Raw genomic sequence first — 20661 nt, forward strand, 5'->3', positions numbered from 1 at the left:
CTGCTGGATTGGTCCCATCTCGACCTGTATGCATTCCCGCCGTTCAAGATTGTCAACAGGGTACTTCAGAAGTTCGCCTCTCACAAAGGGACACGGCTGACGTTGGTTGCTCCCCTCTGGCCCGCGAGAGAATGGTTCACAGAGGTACTGCAATGGCTGGTCGACATTCCCAGGACTCTTCCTCTAAGAGTGGACCTTCTACGTCAACCTCACGTAAAGAAGGTACACCCAAACCTCCACGCTCTCCGTCTGACTGCCTTCAGACTATCGAAAGACTCTCAAGAGCTAGAGGCTTTTCGAAGGAGGCAGCCAGAGCGATTGCCAGAGCAAGGAGGACATCCACTCTCAGAGTCTATCAGTCTAAATGGGAAGTCTTCCGAAGCTGGTGCAAGGCCAATGCAGTTTCCTCAACCAGTACCACTGTAACCCAGATTGCTGACTTCCTGTTACATCTAAGGAACGTAAGATCCCTTTCAGCTCCTACGATCAAGGGTTGCAGAAGTATGTTGGCAGCGGTTTTCCGCCACAGAGGCTTGGATCTTTCCACCAACAAAGATCTACAGGACCTCCTTAGGTCTTTTGAGACCTCAAAGGAACGTCGGTTGTCCACTCCAGGCTGGAATCTAGACGTGGTCCTAAGGTTCCTTATGTCATCAAGATTTGAACCTCTCCAATCAGCCTCTTTTAAGGACCTCACATTAAAAACTCTTTTCCTCGTGTGCTTGGCAACAGCTAAAAGAGTAAGTGAGATCCACGCCTTCAGCAGGAACATAGTTTTCACATCTGAAACGGCTACATGTTCCTTGCAGCTCGGATTTTTGCTAAAAACGAGCTTCCTTCACGTCCTTGGCCTAAGTCGTTCGAGATCCCAAGCCTGTCCAACTTGGTGGGGAACGAACTGGAGAGAGTACTTTGCCCAGTTAGAGCTCTTAGGTACTATCTAAAAAGGTCAAAACCTTTACGAGGACAATCAGAAGCCTTATGGTGTGCTATCAAGAAGCCTTCTCTTCCAATGTCTAAGAACTCAGTTTCTTACTACATCAGGCTTCTGATTAGGGAAGCACATTCTCATCTGAAGGAAGAAGACCTTGCTTTGCTGAAGGTAAGGTAAGGACACATGAAGTGAGAGCTGTGGCTACTTCAGTGGCCTTCAAACAGAACCGTTCTCTGCAGAGTGTTATGGATGCAACCTATTGGAGAAGCAAGTCAGTGTTCGCATCATTCTATCTCAAAGATGTCCAGTCTCTTTACGAGAACTGCTACACCCTGGGACCATTCATAGCAGCGAGTGCAGTAGTAGGTGAGGGCTCAGCCACTACATTCCCATAATCCCATAACCTTTTTAATCTTTCTCTTGAATACTTTTTATGGGTTGTACGTTCGGCTAAGAAGCCTTCCGCATCCTTGTTGATTTGGCGGGTGGTCAATTCTTTCTTGAGAAGCGCCGAGGTTAGAGGTTGTGATGAGGTCCTTTAGTATGGGTTGCAGCCCTTTATACTTCAGCACCTAAGAGTCGTTCAGCATCCTAAGAGGACCGCTACGCTCAGTAAGGAAGACGTACTTAATAAAGGCAGAGTAATGGTTCAAGTCGTCTTCCTTACCAGGTACTTATTTATTTTATGTTATTTTTGAATAACTTATAAAATGAAATACGGGATACTTAGCTTCTTTGTGAACATGTATGCTGGTCTCCACCCACCACCCTGGGTGTGAATCAGCTACATGATCATCGGGTAAGATTAATATTGAAAAATGTTATTTTCATTAGTAAAATAAATTTTTGAATATACTTACCCGATGATCATGAATTTAAGGACCCGCCCTTCCTCCCCATAGAGAACCAGTGGACCGAGGAGAAAATTGAGTTCTTGTTGACAAGAAGTACTTGAGTACCTGCTCACAGATGGCGCTGTTGTGTACACCCCCACCTGTATAGCGATCGCTGGCGTATCCCGACCGTAGATTTCTGTCGGGCAACAGAGTTGACAGCTACATGATCATCGGGTAAGTATATTCAAAAATTTATTTTACTAATGAAAATAACATATTGAACCATGTTTACTACATTTCCAGCTCTTATTTTTAACTGTTAATGCAAAGTGAAGTTTTGGAATAGTTACAAGATTAACATCAGATAAAAGGACACAGTTTCTATCGCTAAACCTCATAATAGTGAGGGAACAGTATAGAATAGAATATTTGTTAAATTATACATAGTGATGTTCTAAGATTGGAATGAATATATTTTTAATGAACTGTTAAGCATATACTTCAAATAAAACTATCTTAGATGTTTGTGCTTGTCTAAATTTGCTCAATAGGTCTAGAGAGATTATTTACTTCACCAAAGATAAATAAAACCACAAAGCATTTAAGAAAACTGAAAGAAGTACTGTATTCCTTTTGAATGAAACAAACTATGTAATTGTAATATATTTCATTGTACTTTTGAATTAGGTTGCTGATAGGTATCTGACTAGCCAGTGACATGATAAACTTATTACTATTAGTTGAATGAGAATGAGTAACAACAAAAACATAATCTCTATTTGATATCTCTGTTATTTTTCTTTCTATTTTCAGGCCAATGTAGCATTAAAGAGATTGGGAAAATATTTTGTATCACCAGATATTGATTTAAGTGCTGTATGTCAAGACGAAGAGGAAAGTAAGTACCCTAGTACTGTATTAATGTTTTTATTCTTCATATCTGTAAAGTACTTCCTGTAATGTGAATTTGTGCACAAGTTCATTTGTTCCTACATGTATACAAGCCTTTCGTCCTTTGAAATAGGTGGGAATGTCTTTAGTGGAGCTGGAACACCCATTTAAGATAATAACTAGGTAGTTAACAACAGATGGTGAGCATGGGGCGAGTAGCCCCGCTCAACCGCCTTCGCTTTTGTCTTTGGCTCCAGCTAGTATGAATCTACTGTTGCATCATATCCATGATTGCGTAATCTTTTTCTTGCCTTTGTCTTGATAATGGAATGAACAAGAATGCATGTGTCTTGTACCTGTTGTACCTAAACCGGCACTCATAAACACTGCATAGAAGCCTAGTTGTTTATAATTATCCAATTTTTCAATGAGTGCAGATCATGTACTCCTGTTTGTCTGGCATTTTCGATGAAAAGCAGGAAGGCTAAGCCGTCTTCGGTTTTATTCTGACAAGTTCATGAATTGTCGGAGAGACCGTAGCACTTTGCGCTCCTCACTGAGTTTTCCATTTGCTGAAGCTCCTGTTCATACACCCCTGGCTTAGATCTAGGAAGTATGCTGCAGGAGCTGGGAGAACTCTGTTCTACATTGTTGAGTGTTTCAGGTTTTGTGGACCATGAGGTGATCACTGCTCTCCAACATGTGCTGAAGACACTTTCTTACAGCCTACCTACAAGTGACCTAAGGAAGGCTTCGCCTCCCTTATGTCTCACAGGTAGGCCCCCAATGTCCTTTTGAAGGTACGGGTAGTTAAGGCTACTTCACCCCGGTGACCCCAGTGATTCTAGTGCCAGCAGTGTCAGTAACTCATATACTAATGATGCCCACAGTGGTGATCCCTGTAAGCAGTACTAAAATTATTACCCAAGTGCTTATCAACTTGTACCTGTCACCCCTTCCCTATGCCAGGTGATTCCCTCCCTCTCTGTACTTCTTACCCAAGCCCCTGTCTCAGTGTCACTGTTGCTAGTGTCAGTGAGTGTGCCTGTCACTTCCCCAGTGTTGTGGGTCCTGTTTGAGAGGTTAGTGTGGTTTCTCCCCTTAGGGGAGCTTTGTCAGATATGGGCACTTTTAATTTTATTATTAGCGACTTCTCTGCTAGCAGAAATGGAAGAGGAAGTTGGGAGTAGTAGAAGTTCAGGAAGGCCAGTCATAGTTGTAAGATAGTGGTCTTTATGACACTGCCTCTCCTTCAGAAGAATGAGTTAGACAACATTTGTAGTTCTTCGGTTAGAATGAATATATACTTAATGAATGGTTAAGCATATATATACTGTATATATAATTAAACTAATTTAGATGTTTGTACTTGTCCCAATTTGTTCGATAGGTGTATAAAGATTATTTTTTCACCAAAGATAAATAAAACCACAAAGCATGTAAGAAAAGTGAAAGAAGCAGTAATGTACTTCTTTTGAGTGAAACGAACTATTTCATTGAAATGTATCACAGTACATTGTACTGCTCAGTACCACAGCCACCTAGCTTGACAGTGTTCCTGCCTAAGACATACTTTACAAGAACAAGAGTTTTTTGACCCCCGAGTCTTTGGATGAGTACAGGAGTTCTGTGCTGCTGTGTGGGAAGGCAGTGACCGGGTTGGCACTCTGTTCAGTATACGAGTGGGGTAACTGGGTTTTGAAGAGGGGAGATGCTTTGATTCCCCAACTCTCAAAACAACTTGATCCAGATGTAACGTGCAGTCACATTTCTCCTTTCCAGTAGCTTAGTGCAGGCGGAAGTAGAAAAGGACTGCTCGGGCCTTTCCAGTAGCTTAGTGCAGGCGGAAGTAGAAAAGGACTGCTCGGGCTCATCGAAAGTGTCTGCGGCCAAACCCTCAGTGCAGCCATTAAGAAGGCCCTGCAGCCCCCTCTCTCCCCTATCAGGACATCCTGTAACTTCTTCCTCTTGAAGGGATCCTGTGCTTACACAGCCCTCTCAAAGCTCCCAACCTAGCAGGTCAGGAAGGAGGGAAGAGGAAAGGTAGAGAGTAAGCTTCTACTTCTCAGAAGAAGCATCAGAATCAGAAGAGGAAGAGGACAAGGAAAAAGAATTGAAGACATTACCCCTATTTTAAAGGAGTTGTGTATGTATAGCTAGGAAAGATACAAATTACTTATTACATTTATGTTTACTAAAAGAATAAAGGTTTTGTCATTCAGTGGAGAAACTTCCTATTTTGAGGAAGTCTTATAACATGCACAGCTGCCAAAGTTGAGTGATGGTCCTTTCTCAGATAAATCCCTGGTAAATATCCACATTGCTAGAGGGCCCACCTACTCTTTATAGTCTTGTCATTCTTTGCTACAATAAGCTACTACAATTTTTTTCCCTTTTATATTTTTTGCCTTTGTATCAAAGGTATGAATGTTGTATGTATGATATGAAGAGTTATGAGGTTTTGTTTATAGCTTTTTTATTAAAGGTTTTAATAAATTAGGACACTGGGGCACCAAGCATTGGCTTCTGAAATTTTTGTGTTACTATTTCAATAAGGTGTTTGATAGGAATAAATATCACCAGCTTTACCACAATTTTTCAGATTCAGCAGTTGCCGTTCACGGTGGACAGTTCAGTTGGGGCACTGTTAATGATGAAGAACCTTGGATTCTAAAAAACATCGATATTACAGTGTCATACAAGAGTTTGGTTGCTGTGGTTGGTTCTGTTGGGTCTGGTAAAAGCTCCATTATGTCAGCCCTGTTAGGAGAAATGCATAAGGAAGCTGGAAGAGTCATTATAAATGTAATACTATTTATTTAATATTGACATTTAATTTTGAAATATTTTACCACTTTATTAATATTATACCAGATATAGTTGCATGTTATGCTCTTTTGTGACCTTAAAATATATGAGTTTTAAAGTAATTTAATGCAGTGTTATTGCAGTATTGCATATACATGTTTAATTAACGATGATTAGAGAAATTAAGATTACAGTAAAATTTGAATTTGTTTAGAGGCCCAAAATTTTCAACTTTATCAATGCCATGATATCTTCACTGTATAAAGATTGGAAATAGGAATTGATAATTCTAATGGAAATTTGTTTTTTAACGATAATCATAGCACAGAGTTTGGAGAAGATTTTGTTTCCCCAATCATTGCTTGAGAAAATTAATTGCTGCTCTATTGAATATCTTCTCCTAAGATACCCTAGGCTAGTGAACTAAACCTTAACTAATTAAGCAGATTGTGGCAATGAGTGTCCTTTATTAAGTATTTTCAAGATCTTATTACAAATTTAGAGCTATGACAGTTAATCCATAATTCTTCCCAAAGTGCCTCTCATGGAGTAATCCATTCAAAACTCATTTTTAATTTCAGGGGAGAGTAGCATATGTTTCACAACAAGCCTGGCTCCAGAATGCCTCTTTAAAAGATAACATAATATGGGGTGAACCACTGGATGAGATAAAATATAGGAAAGTGATTGAAGCTTGTGCTCTTTTGCCAGATCTGGAAATGCTGCCTGGAGGAGATATGACAGAAATTGGAGAAAAGGTATTACGGTACTTTGCATTTAATGATTAACATTATTTTCCTGACTGGAAAGCAAAATGTCACTTACGAAAATCAAGCAGTTGCATCTTACAAGATAAATAGATTTATTGATGACTTGGTATTTTAATAACTCAAATAGTTACCACAGCAAGAATACTTATTTATGACTTATTGAACACTCATTTTTTTAATGGCAAAAAAAATCTGTACTTGAAGTATAAAAAAAGTTATAGTATAAACATTCTCAAAATTTTATTGTTATTACAGTAGTACTGAACATCATAGAATTCTTGAAAAATATTCTTTTTAGGGAATAAACCTCAGTGGAGGTCAGAAGCAAAGAATATCACTTGCACGTGCAGCATACAGCAATGCAGATATAATACTTTTGGATGATCCTCTAAGCGCTGTTGATGCTCATGTTGGACGGCACATTTTCCAGAATCTTATTGGACCAAAGGGTCTAATGACTGGAAAAGTAAGTATTGAATTGAAAATCAAGGTTAAAGTTCAGTTTATGTTTTGATTAATTCCTTACTCATTTAAGTTTAGTATGATAATACAAATTTGGCAAAGATGGAGGAGTTTGGGATTTTACAAGTTGAAATAAAGATGTATATTGTACTGAAATGAATATTAAAGGAATTAATTCTTTAGTTACTCATCACAATATGGACTACTTTCAGAGAAATAATATAGCTGTGTTTTGTCACTCCACAAAGGTGTTAATTGTGTGCAGTCATTGTGTGCTTATGAGTATACATGCACTGAGAAATGTATAGTGGATTTGTATGTGTTTGCTGTTTACGAGTGTTCTGTGTACTCTTGTATAGGAAAACATAGTTTTTATGAATCTATAATTCATATATCTGATTGTTTATCTTGTTTCAGACAAGGATTCTTGTGACTCATGCAATATGGGTGTTACCACAAGTGGATGAAATTTTTGTTGTTCAAGATGGCTCTGTGGTTGAGAGAGGAACCTACAAGGAACTTCTTTCTCATGAAGGAAACTTTGCACAATTTCTTTTGCAACACATAAACACAAAAGACAGTATAGAGGAAGAAGATAACGGTATGTACAATCATTTAAAGTATTAGTCATGATTTCTTATTTTGGTCTTGAAAATTTAAACAACTATACTAATTTTTAAGGACAGTGACAGATTATATAGTCATTAATGTATTGGATGTAGAAAAGCACTTGGTACAGTAGACTCGCAGCTTGGTACAAGTTTCGTGTAATGGTTGGTTTGACGTCATACAATTTGTAATGTCACTGAAAATTAAAATGTTACATTTATAGAAAATTTAGCTTTCCATATTATATTGCTTATAAAAGGGTAAATATTGTGCACTGTACAGTAATACCTTGCCATACTGTGGTTCACCTATTACTCCTTTAGTATGTCACAGATTTATAAATATTTTTTATGTTGGATCTATATCGCAGGCTCCTCTTTATATCTTGGGTTTCTGAGGGCAGATAAGTTTTGTATTTTTCATATTTCAATCATTTTTATTGAAAATAGATATTTTTGTGCTTATAAAATCTTACATTTATGAAGATGATAAAAAATATGAAAAATTATAATAAGATATTAATTTAAGTGAGCCTAACCAGCCATAAAATAGAAAGAGAATCACATTATTATTATTATTATTATTATTATTATTATTATTATTATTACTTGCTAAGCTGCAACCCTAGTTGGAAAAGCATGATGCTACAAGCCCAGGGGCTCCAGCAGGGAAAATAGCCCAGTGAGGGAAGGAAACAAGGAATAATAAAATATTTTAAGAACAGAAGACTAAATATGTAGTTGGATCCATATAGCCCTCCTCTTGCCAAAGTAATAATTCTTAAGCAACATCATTTTTAATTTGAGAGTTGGTGTTTCATATCTTAAAGTCTCCTAACTTTTTATTGCTATTGGTGATATATCATCTAAAACTGGTTGATTCCATCATCTTCTGGGTGATAGGGAATTTTTATTCACTTACAAGCTCAGCCACTCGCTCATCGTGGATTTACATTTGTTGAGTAAATACTGACTCATCCTTTATTACTCTTGTGAGCCTTACTATGAAAAAATTTAAAAGTTTATTGAGGGTTAATTATGTTCAGTGAAGAAATATAGCTAAAAATCATGAGAGATCAATAAAAAAATAATTCATCACTACTATATTACACAGGAGGGACCATTACATAGACTATGCCTTTTATCCTTGAACCTCAACATGTGCTGCACTAACATGCAAGTTGTAAGCAATGGGTTTAAGAGTGAAGCGTAAAGTAAAATTTTATAGAGAAAGGTACCATATAACATGTTTTTAATGTATGTTCCCATACAGTTTTTATTAAAAGTATTTGGACGCAGCTATCCCAAGACTTTAAAGTATACACCTCTCAATTCTCCCTTTTCATTGTGGATAAGAGTCGTTAAATTGTTATCACTATTTCAAAGAATGGCTGCTAATTTTAGTTTTGCTTAGTCTCTCAAGTCTTTGGGGGCTCGAAGACAGTTTGACTTGTATCAGACTACTGTAGTCTGTTACCTATTCGTTATAATGCACTCCTTTGAGCCAATCATTACGATTAAGAGGAACTTCCAATTACTTCATGATATAGGATAGTTTATAAGTACATGTAGTTACACATTATTTATATGAACCTCACCTGGTGTTCATATTGCTTCTATCTCCATGGTCCTTTTTCTTAGAACAGTCCTTCATTGCATCTAATGGTAATATGTTCAGTGCTATCCAGTATTTTTTTTTTATCATTTTAACTTGCATCATTTTGATGTCACTTAATTAGGTTTATTACTTCTCTCTCAAAACTCATTTTACTTAGAACTGTGCTTCGTTGCATTTATTGATATGTTCCTTGCGTTCCAATTTATTTTTATCTTTTGACTTGCATCCTTTTGATGCTGATTAATTAGGTTTCATGCTAACTGTAACTAGCTAACAAGTGGTTGTTACTGAGCACTTTTAACCAATATGAGCCTGAAATTATGCAAGATAGTGCTATCCTATATCTAAAGTAATTTGAAATGCCGAAGAATATAGAACAAAAAATTATAGAAATTCAGGTACTAACGAATTAGCATGCAATATAGAATGTGTTAGAAGGCAAACTAGTGAATTTGTGTGCTCCATCTGCTTCCAAAGTTCCAAGTATTATTCCATAGGCAGGGCTACAAGTTAGCTCAGAAAATTGGTGACAGCCATATCCCTCTTTGAAGCAGGAGTTAGTCAAATTTTCTATCTTGTTTTCTTTTCTAGCCAAACTGTAGGCTAATAAAAGGAACCGGGCTGCTGCTTTTTTGTTATATTGTTTTATATTCATATGTTATCTTGACAGCTTACTCAAAAAATATTGTATTATAAGGGAAAGGTATTAGTGAAAGATACAATTGAACCAAGTTAGGTTTCTCAGTTTATCTGTTACTTTTCTATTCAAAATTATTATTTATCTGGTTTTTTGTTGCTACTTTGTAGTGTGTCCATTAGTTCTACATTCTTCTGTAGTGGTTTGCTTTCTCTCTCCCAACACTGATTTTATTTACTGGATTGCTTTCCCTATTAGGACTCTTAGACTTGTAGAATTCTGTTAGTACATCTAAGATTGCAGCTAGGCTTGTAGTAGTAATAATTTGGCTGTCAGAGGATGCTTTATTTTGTGGTGAGGTAAATTACCTACTGTATTTTATTTCAGATTTAGGGGAACTTCTTGACCAACTCGAAGAAACGCCCAGTGGACAAGTACTTCTTAAACAGCTTTCTAGACACAACAGCAAAGCTGAAGATGGAAGGCAAGTGGAAATTTTCTTTTGTTTTTATATTAGTAGGGTATAACTCTTAAATATCACATAGTGTATTGCAGCAGAAGGAAGTCTCAGTTAGATTTGCTTTGGATAATTTCTTCAGCTATCATCATCATCACCTATTTCTACGCCTATTGATGCAAAGGGCCTCTGTTAGATTTCACCATTTGTCTCTATCTTGAGCTTTTAAATTAATACTTCTCCATTCATCATCTCCTACTTCATGCTCCATAGTCCTCAGCCATGTAGGCCTGGGTCTTCAAACTCTTCTAGTGCCTTGCGGAGCCCAGTTGAAAATTTGGTGAACTAATCTCTCTTGGGGAGTGCAAAGAGCTTACCCAAACAATTTCCTTCTACCCCTCACCATGATCTCATCCACATATGGCATTCGAGTAGTCTTATAGTTTCGTTTCTAATCCTGTCCTGCCATTCAACTCTCATTATTCTTTTGAGGGCTTTGTTCTCAAATCTATAAAATCTGTTGGATATTGTTTCATTGGCATACCATGACTCTTGTCCATACAATGAATACAGTTGTTGTTATTTCAAATTAAAACACTTCATTTTGAAAGATTCTTGGGCTTATCACCCAGGTGTTAATTGGTGACTAGATTTGAATGTTATTTATTCTTCAGGGTGGTTAGTATCAAAAGACGAAGACGTACCAGCAGCACCGGTAGCAGTAGACACCAAAGTGAGAGTGAAAATGAGCTTACTGGATCCAGCAAAAACTTATTCAAGGGTTCTCTTCCAGCTGATGGAATTAAATCTAATGATGCAAAGAAGAATGGTCAGATTTTGATTCATGATGAAAAAGTTGAAATTGGAAAGGTAAAGTTTTATGAGTATTGATTATGTATTGGAATGGTTGCTTAGTATTAAATCAGGTCCTTAATTAGAATTATTATTTTTTGTGTTTCTTGATAATACATATGGAATTGGCTTTTAGCATAATGTGTGGAATTTATATCATTTATAAGTTTAAAGTCAACTGTACTATACAATGAAACAGAATGCATCATAGTATTCTTAAGCATCAGGATATATTATTAAAATTATTCATAAGATCTTCTATCATGTTACTGTATGAGTATCATTATTACTGGTGTAAGCAGAAAGGTCAGTCTCTGAATCTTGGTTGAAAACTAGTAAAGTTTTAGTGATATGTGAGGGAAGTGTCCCCAATGTTGAGGATGTCAAATTTGATCTACTGTGTACCTTCCTTTCTCTTGCTCCTGATCTGTGCATAAAAATTCTTCTGCAGATATTGAAATTAATGTTATTAACTTCTTTTGTCATCCCATATTACTCTTTTCATTTTGTATATTTAAAGTGTATGAGGATATCTTACTGATGTTTAAGAGGTATTACTTTCTATTGAGATCTAGTAGCTTAGTTCCTTACATTGGCACTGGTTAGTACTATAATCTTATCCAATGTCGAATGATCAATCTGTGTTTTCCTATTATTCTATTTGTATACAGACGTAGCACTAATTATTTTATTTATTTCTTACAAGAAATGCTTCCAGGACTTAATGGTAGCACTTGTAGCAGTATTAATGCCATTGTAGTTAAATTGTGTAATATTGTCCCTTCATGGCACTAGTAGACATTAGAAGCTGTTAATACTTCTGTAACTCTGTATGACTCTTGAAATTTTAGGTGATATTCTCTACAGAAAATTTACTTTTGACACTCATTAGGTCTGTATCTTTTTCAATTGCATAAAAATTTGGCTTATTGAAAAAGTCTTGTAAAATTTTTGGTGATTATTTTATTCTGAAGAAGTGTTTTGATTCTCTCATTCTACCTTATTTCAAGTATTTTTCTCCTGTCTGACCTTCAGATGCTGATTCTCATCTTAATTTGTTGGACAGGAACTCATGGTCTATTACATTTCTTATTCTGATCTAGATATTAATCTCTGGCACCATCGTTCAATTAGTTCGTTATGCACGTTGCATAAGATTTTTCATAATTCTGACTATCCTTTACTTTCAGATCTTCCCGGACAGTACCATCCTGTTCTGAGCTATTTTCCATTTTGGAGGCCTTGGGCTCATAGCATCCTGTTTTTCCAACTAGATTTATAGCTTAGCTATTAATAATAATAAGAATAATTCCTAGCTTATATTTTTTGTAGTTTTTTATAGGGGTGTTTTGTATTTCCGTGAGTAGGGGGTTTCAATATGCCATGTGGATAATTTACATAGTAAGCCATTAGATATCCAAAGTGGTTGTTCTATCTTCACTCGTTACACCTAAAGGTTATGTATTTGGGCTTGGCAGTAAGTCTCTCGATCAGAGAAGTCAGTGACGGCCAATGTGATGACTTGGAAAATCTTTGAGGATACTTAAGATAGGAGATTTTTTACTGCCAATTCTTAGTGTCTCTTGAGATTTTCATTGTTTTCTATGTTATGAATATTGTCAGATTATTTGTCATCCACTAAGTAATGAAGTTTCTGAGGTATAAGAAGAATGTTAAAGAAAATTAATCCCATCTGCCTGCCCTATCAAAAGTAGAAATTCATCAAAGGTGCCTGGTTGAATTGTATATGATAATGCAAACATGTTTTACTGTTAACAAGCTTTATGAACAGGTATCTATATCAAGGTTTATATTCATATCTTGAACACTTTATTACAGGTTAAATGGAAAGTATACCAGTTTTATGCTCAGTCTATAGGCATGGCTGCGGCATCTTTACCAATTTTATTCTTTATTATTGCTCAGGTAAGTTAAAAATAAAATGCGTTTTAAACTTTTCCTCTGATTCATATTTCTAATCCTAATTAAAATTTAATTTTGCTTGATTAGATCCAGAAGAAGTGGTGAAAACTTTCATATAAGATTAGGCAAGTCATAGTTTGTCTAATCATGTCAGCAATGTAACAGGCAGTTAGAAGAGCTTATAGTAAAAGATGGTTCAGAATGTTATTTGCTTAATTGTAGTGTTTGGAGTTTGTGTGATACTAGGTAATCTAATTGTCCACCGACACTGGAAAAGGACAGATTTTCTGCAACATTATTTCTATAATTCTGGTACTAATTGTAGTAGTCTGAAATCCTCTTCATTATGAAGATTCTTCGTTTACGGGATTTAGATTGGTTTTGTTTTGGCCACTGAGGCCTGGGAGACCATTCGGTGTGAGATGCAAAGGGAAAACCTGACAGTTATCCTATGAAGCAAAAGTTAACGGAGGTTAGGTAGTACTGGAATTAAAGGAGAGGGGACTGTTCAAGTAAACTTACAAACTAAGTGCAGTTAGGGGCTGAGGGGATGCTGCAGGGAGACTTGTGTAATGCCTGCAGTACTTAAGGTCTAGTACATTTTATATGCCAGAATGAATGTTTGTAGTCATTAACTGAAGTAGCATTATTGGTTTCTTTATGATGACGTTTTGAGAAATTAAAAAAATAAATCCATCAAAAGTAAATGTTGAGTGATCATTTTTTGCTCTTGATGTAAACTCAGTAGATTCACTCAAAAAGGAGCTGCCAGTTTACTATGAAACAAAGGCTAAGAAACCAAACGTTTATGCAGAAAGAGAATGGTTATCACATATCAAGAGTACCATCGCCAGAATCCTTTTAATTCTATGACAAAGATTAAGTTCATGCTCTTTCTCGCTGGTCAGTTATAAATATTGTTGAAAGAGTAGAATTTTAAGTATTCAGAAGTTCTTTCCTAAAAGCTGAAATTTTCATTACAGTTCAAATATAACTACAGTTAGTACATGATTATTTTTAATTCTAACTTTACCTGTCTATAATAAATCCTCTGACCCATTTAGTTGTACAGGTATTTGTACTGTATCCTTGATTAAATCATACTTATAACCACTATAGAATCTGTGTTGTGCTTAGATTTGATTAATCCATTTCTTCCAGGTGTGCCAAGCAGGAAGTAATGTTTGGTTGGCCCAGTATTCAAGTAATTCGACGACAGTTGGAAATGAAACTATTGAAGATTTTGACAGGACTGGATTTTTACTTGGATATGGAGGCTTTGGGATAGGCCAGTGTAAGTCAACGTGACCATGATATCATTTGAAAGTTTTGTTTCTCACCCCTTTATTGATCATTTTAGCTTCTATTTGGTCATAATCCTGAACCATTCATTTATTTCAGCACTGTTCTTTTACCTTGGGTCACTTGTCACTTGGACAGGAACTATGATGGCAGGGAAGAATATTCACAAGCGTCTTTTGGAAAATGTCCTGTGCCTGCCTATGAAATTCTTCGACACAAACCCTAGTGGTCGTGTAATGAACAGGATGAGTAAGGACATAGATGTTTTAGACAGCATTCTACCAATGTTAATGGGTGCTGTATTAACATGTTTTGCTCAGGTAAGTGTATTAGCTGTAGTTTTTCTAATAGATAAAATTTTTGGTTTGATTTGGTTTTATATAATTTTTTTAGTGTAATGAAATTAATAAAAAGATTTCTCATTTCATTCCACAGGTTTTAACGACACTGATTGTGATAATTGTATCCACTCCTATTGTGCTGGTTGTTGTCATTCCAGTGGCTGTAGCTTATTATTATATCCAGAAAATTTATATATCAACAGCAAGACAAATCAAGAGGCTAGAATCTCTTGCTAAATCTCCCATCTTCTCCTATTTCAGTGAAAGTTTACAAGGTGAGCACTACCAAAGGAGTTTTGTCTGAGTGTATATATATATATATATATATATATATATATATATATATATATATATATATATATATATATATATATATATATATATATACGTGTTTAGGGGTATGGCTAACGGTATGTCTGATCATTCTTTGGTGGAAGGAAAATTAGTTGTAGCAAAAGAATGGGGGAATAGAGTAGGTGGATGTAAAAGGGAGGTAGTGAGGGTTGAAGAGCTAATAAAACCGGGGGTTAAAAGTAAATATCAGGAAAGGTTGAAAAAGATATATGACGAAGTGAATGTAAGAGAAACTGGCAATTTAGAGGAGGAGTGGAAGTTAGTAAAAGAAAATTTTGTTGGGATTGCAAGTGATGTGTGTGGAAAGAAGTTTGTTGGAGGCAGCATGAGGAAGGGCAGTGAATGGTGGAATGAAGGAGTGAAGGTAAAAGTGAAAGAGAAAAAGAGGGCTTTTGAAGAATGGCTGCAGAGTAATAGTATAGAGAAGTATGAAAACTATAAAGAGAAAAATGTGGAAGTAAAGCGCAAGGTACGTGAGGCAAAGAGGGCAGCTGACCTGAGGTGGGGTCAGGGATTGGGTCATTCATATGAAGAGAATAAGAAGAAGTTTTGGGAAGAAGTGAAGAGAGTAAGGAAGGCTGGCTCAAGAATTGAAGAGACAGTGAAAGATGGAAATGGAAGGTTGTTAAAAGGAGAGGAGGCAAGAAAAAGATGGGCGGAATATTTTGAAAGTTTACTGAATGTTCAGGATAATAGGGAGGCAGATATAACTGCTGTTGCAGGTGTTGAGGTGCCAGTGATGGGAGATGAGAATGAGAGAGAGATTACAATAGATGAAGTGAGGAGAGCACTAGATGAAACGAGAGTAGGAAAGGCATCTGGTATGGATGGTGTGAGAGCTGAGATGTTGAAGGAGGGGGGTGTGACTGTACTTGAATGGTTGGTGAGATTGTTTAATATGTGTTTTGTGTTGTCAATGGTACCAGTAGATTGAGTTTGTGCATGTATCGTACCACTATATAAGGGTAAGGGAGATGTGCATGAGTGTTGTAATTCGAGAGGTATTAGTTTGTTAGGCGTAGTTGGAAAAGTGTATGGTAGAGTAATGATTAATAGGATCAAGGATAAAACAGAGAATGCAATCTTAGAAATACAGGGTGGTTTTAGAAGAGGTAGGGGTTGTATGAATCAGATTTTTACAGTTAGGCAGATATGCGAGAAATATTTAGCAAAAGGTAAGGAGGTGTATGTTGCGTTTATGGATCTGGAGAAAGCGTATGATAGAGTTGATAGGGAAGCAATGTGGAATGTGATGAGGTTATATGGAGTTGGTGGAAGTTTGTTGCAAGCAGTGAAAAGTTTCTACAAAGGTAGTAAAGCATGTGTTAGGATAGGAAAGGAAGTGAGTGATTGGTTTCCGGTGAGAGTGGGGCTGAGACGGGGATGTGTGATGTCGCCGTAGTTGTGTAACTTGTATGTTGATGGAGTGGTGAGAGAGGTGAATGCTCGAGTGCTTGGACGAGGATTAAAACTGGTAGACGAGAATGACCATGAATGGGAGGTAAATCAGTTTTTGTTTGCAGATGATACTGTACTGGTTGCAGACACAGAAGAGAAGCTTGGACGATTAGTGACAGAATTTGGAAGAGTGTGTGAGAGAAGGAAGTTGAGAGTTAATGTGGGTAAGAGTAAGGTTATGAGATGTACGAGAAGGGAAGGTGGTGCAAGGTTGAATGTCATGTTGAATGGAGAGTTACTTGAGGAGGTGGATCAGTTTAAGTACTTGGGGTCTGTTGTTGCAGCAAATGGTGGAGTGGAAGCAGATGTACGTCAGAGAGTGAATGAAGGTTGCAAATTGTTGGGGGCAGTTAAGGGAGTAGTAAAAAATAGAGGGTTGGGCATGAATGTAAAGAGAGTTCTATATGAGAAAGTGATTGTACCAACTGTGATGTATGGATCGGAGTTGTGGGGAATGAAAGTGATGGAGAGACAGAAATTGAATGTGTTTGAGATGAAGTGTCTAAGGAGTATGGCTGGTATATCTAGAGTAGATAGGGTTAGGAACGAAGTGGTGAGGGTGAGAACGGGTGTAAGAAATGAGTTAGCAGCTAGAGTGGATATGAATGTGTTGAGGTGGTTTGGCCATGTTGAGAGAATGGAAAATGGCTGTCTGCTAAAGAAGGTGATGAATGCAAAAGTTGATGGGAGAATTACGAGAGGAAGGCCAAGGTTTGGGTGGATGGATGGAGTGAAGGAAGCTCTGGGTGATAGGAGGATAGATGTGAGCGAGGCAAGAGAGCGTGCTAGAAATAGGAATGAATGGCGAGCGATTGTGACGCAGTTCCGGTAGGCCCTGCTGCTGCCTCCGATGCCTTAGATGACCGCGGAGGTAGCAGCAGTAGGGGATTCAGCTTTATGAAGCTTCATTTGTGGTGGATAATGTGGGAGGGTGGGTTGTGACACCCTAGCAGTACCAGCTGAACTCGGTTGAGTCCCTTGTTAGGCTGGGAGGAACGTAGAGAGTAGAGGTCCCCTTTTTGTTTTTGTTTCTTTGTTGATGTCGGCTACCCCCCAAAATTGGGGGAAGTGCCTTGGTATATGTATGTATGTATATATATATATATATATATATATATATATATATATATATATATATATATATATATATATATATATATATATATATATATATATACTGTATATATATATATTTATATATATATATATATATATATATATATATATATATATGTATATTTTATTCTCGGCCTGGCTGGCAAATATCTTTTCTTAAAGTGAAACATTTTTCGTAAAGTGAGTCATAAAAATATTCACATCTTGTTTCGTAGCTTGAAAATTTCCTTAAGCAGAGACTTTCGTGAACGGGGGTATGACTTTATATATATATATATATATATATATATATATATATATATATATATATATATATATATATATATATATATATATATATATATATATATATATATATATATATATATATATACATACATACATACATACATACATACATACATACATACATACATACATACATACATACATACATACATACATACATGTATGTATGTATGTATGTTTCTGGGCTCCAACCTGTGCCGCCCAGTGAAATGCTCCTTTTACATCATTTCTAAGGTAAAAACTGCTATGAATTTACCAGAGAAAAAATTGTATAGGAATGCTAGGTTGAACCCAGCTCGCTCACCTTAATAAGGTGTCGGTATAATACTGGGGCGTGATTAAATCACAACCAGAGGTCTCGCACCATTTAGATATCTCCTGTCAAAATCCCCGAACAGCGAGGTGCCGTTCAACATCCTAGCTCCGATCGCTACTACGAACGATCCCACCCACGCCAGTGACGACACTCCTTTTCATAGCACCTGCTTTAACGCTGTTATTCTTTTTTCGGTGTGTGTTTTCCTTTGGATTACCCAGGATTTATCCCAGGATGTCGGACTCTACCGTCACTCCACCTAAGTTAAGTACCAGATCTATGAGTTTTGAGATTTTGGAGGTAGCCTTGCCCTTGGTTATTATTTTATCTCGGCTTTTATTTTGTCCGCGACCCCGCATCGGGTCCGCCATGGCGGCTGGCTACCTTCTCTCTCTCTCTCATTCTAAACGCTTTGCAATGAGTCTTCTATACTGATTGTTTCTCGTTCTGAACTTTTCTGGGTATCCATGGTTCACACCCCGTGTTATTTTATGTCATGGTATTGATTCTGTTATTACGATAACAGTTGTATTTATGATATTACGATATCGTAGTTCACGTTAGGTTGGCATGCCTGGTTGCCTTCGGGCGTTACTAGTTTTACTTCGTTTTACGTTTTTTCTCGTGTATATATATATATATATATATATATATATATATATATATATATATATATATATATATGTATGTATGTATGTATGTATGTATGTATGTATGTATATTATTATTACTTGCTAAGCTACAACCCTAGTTGGAAAAGCAGGATGCTATAAGCCCAGGGGCTCCAACAGGGAAAATAGCTGTGAGGAAAGGGAACAACGAATAATAAAATATTTTAAGAAGAGCAACAATATTAAAGCGAATATCACTTTATAAACTATAAAAACTTTAACAAAAAAAGAGGAAGAGAAATAAGATGGAATAGTGTGCCTGAGTGTACCCTCAAGCAAGAGAACTCTAATCCAAGACAGTGGAAGACCATGGTACAGAGGCTATGGCACTACCCAACATTAGAAAACAACGGTTTGATTTTGGAGTGTCCTTCTCCTCGAAGAGCTGCTTACCATAGCTAAAGAGTCTCTTCAACCCTTACAAAGAGGAAAGTAGCCACTGAACAATTACAGTGCAGTAAGAAGAATTGTTTGGTAATCTCAGTGTTGCCAGGTGTATGAGGACAGAGGAGAATATGTAAAGAATAGGCCAGCCTATTCGGTGTGTGAGTGTATAGGCAAAGGGAATATGAACCGTAACCAGAGAGAAGGATCCAATGTAATACTATCTGGCCAGTCAAAAGACCCCATAACTCTCTAGTGGTAGTATCTCAACGGGTGGCTGGTGCCCTAGCCAACCTACTACCTACTAAATACAAACACAATCTTACAACAACAGCTGATGCAACTGTGTCTGATCCACTGCAGGACAAATCCCTCAGACATTTCTATTTGTGTTCGGGGTTTGGCCAGATTTCATCACCATGTTCGCCTGTGCGGATTAGTGATGGTGGGAGAATAGTAGAGCAAAGACGGACAATTAATTTTTATCTATATAATTAAATGTATGATAAAGTTTTTCATATAGTAATGTTCATGTTTCCATTCTTCCATGTACTCAGAATTACCTATCAAATGATATTGCTATGCACAGTCCTGTGTGAAAAGAATTATCTATGCACTAATAAAAGTCTTGTGTAACATACCCTCGCTGCCATTTTGCATAAGTAATGAATAGTGCTGTAAAAAATGAAGATTGCAAGGGAAAGTTGTATAAACTTACTATATAATACATAATTGAAGTAAATAGGATTTGTTTAAAAAAAAATTGAGCAATTGTAGAGTAAAGACCGACTAAATTTTTTATCTATGTAATTTACGTAAAGATTTTTACACTATAGAAATGTTAGTTTTTCTGCACGCATGTGAAAAGCACGGAATGTTCTGTCAATAAGGTACTGTATATAAAACATGACAATTTCAAGTGTAAAATTCTCGTGTAAAAGATGATCATACAGTAAATTGGTTTTATGTAAGCATACCATCTCTGCCATTTTGCATGATGAATAATTTTAGGAAAATAACGAGATTGCAATGGAAAACTGAATATATTTTCTATATAATCCTTAAATGAAATAAATAGGTGGTCAGAAGGAGGTCGGAAAAATTTGAACAATTGTAGAGCAAAGATAGACAATACGGTAAATTTTTTCATGTGTTGCAAAATTTACAATAAAAATTTTTGTATAGATATTTTTATATTTTTACATTTACCTAATGAAAGTACAAAGCATACCCTTTCAAATGGTATATTAAACATGAAAATTGCGATTATTTAATCATACAGTCCCATACAACAACTCTTCATGGATAATAATGGGCATCAATGGGTTTTGGTGTGAACATATCTATGCATATATTTCTGCAAAATAACTTACTGTTATATGATTGGATAATGCCAAAGTGTGTCGTTGTATCACCAGAGAGTTAAGTTACTAGATGTACGTTGTACTGTATAAATCTAGATATGATACTTCATCCTAGTAGTACATGTTTAATGACAAGATTCTTATACCCAATTACCTTTGCAGGGGTCTCTCTTATTCGAGCATTCAAAAAGCAAGAGGATTTTATTGCAGAATGCCAAAAAAAAATTGATTATGCTGCCAAAGCCTTTGTGACAAACCTTGCAACTAACAG

At 36.5% G+C, this 20661-nt stretch overlaps 1 protein-coding gene across 2 annotated transcripts in view; it reads left to right on the forward strand.

Annotated features, from left to right (window-relative positions):
• The window catches only part of LOC137623778 (multidrug resistance-associated protein 1-like), a 142437-nt gene that overhangs the window by 93767 nt on the left and 28009 nt on the right, over nt 1-20661 (forward strand). For both annotated transcript variants that reach the window (XM_068354603.1, XM_068354597.1), the window contains exons 14-25: nt 2584-2668; nt 5264-5466; nt 6051-6227; nt 6538-6705; nt 7119-7302; nt 9952-10048; nt 10696-10891; nt 12713-12799; nt 13958-14090; nt 14198-14418; nt 14534-14714; nt 20553-20661. In XM_068354603.1, coding sequence (XP_068210704.1) covers nt 2584-2668; nt 5264-5466; nt 6051-6227; nt 6538-6705; nt 7119-7302; nt 9952-10048; nt 10696-10891; nt 12713-12799; nt 13958-14090; nt 14198-14418; nt 14534-14714; nt 20553-20661 — 1841 coding nt within the window. The remainder of the gene's footprint in view (nt 1-2583; nt 2669-5263; nt 5467-6050; nt 6228-6537; nt 6706-7118; nt 7303-9951; nt 10049-10695; nt 10892-12712; nt 12800-13957; nt 14091-14197; nt 14419-14533; nt 14715-20552) is intronic.

The sequence above is a fragment of the Palaemon carinicauda genome, chromosome 2, assembly GCF_036898095.1.
Source record: "Palaemon carinicauda isolate YSFRI2023 chromosome 2, ASM3689809v2, whole genome shotgun sequence".
NCBI lineage: Eukaryota > Metazoa > Arthropoda > Malacostraca > Decapoda > Palaemonidae > Palaemon > Palaemon carinicauda.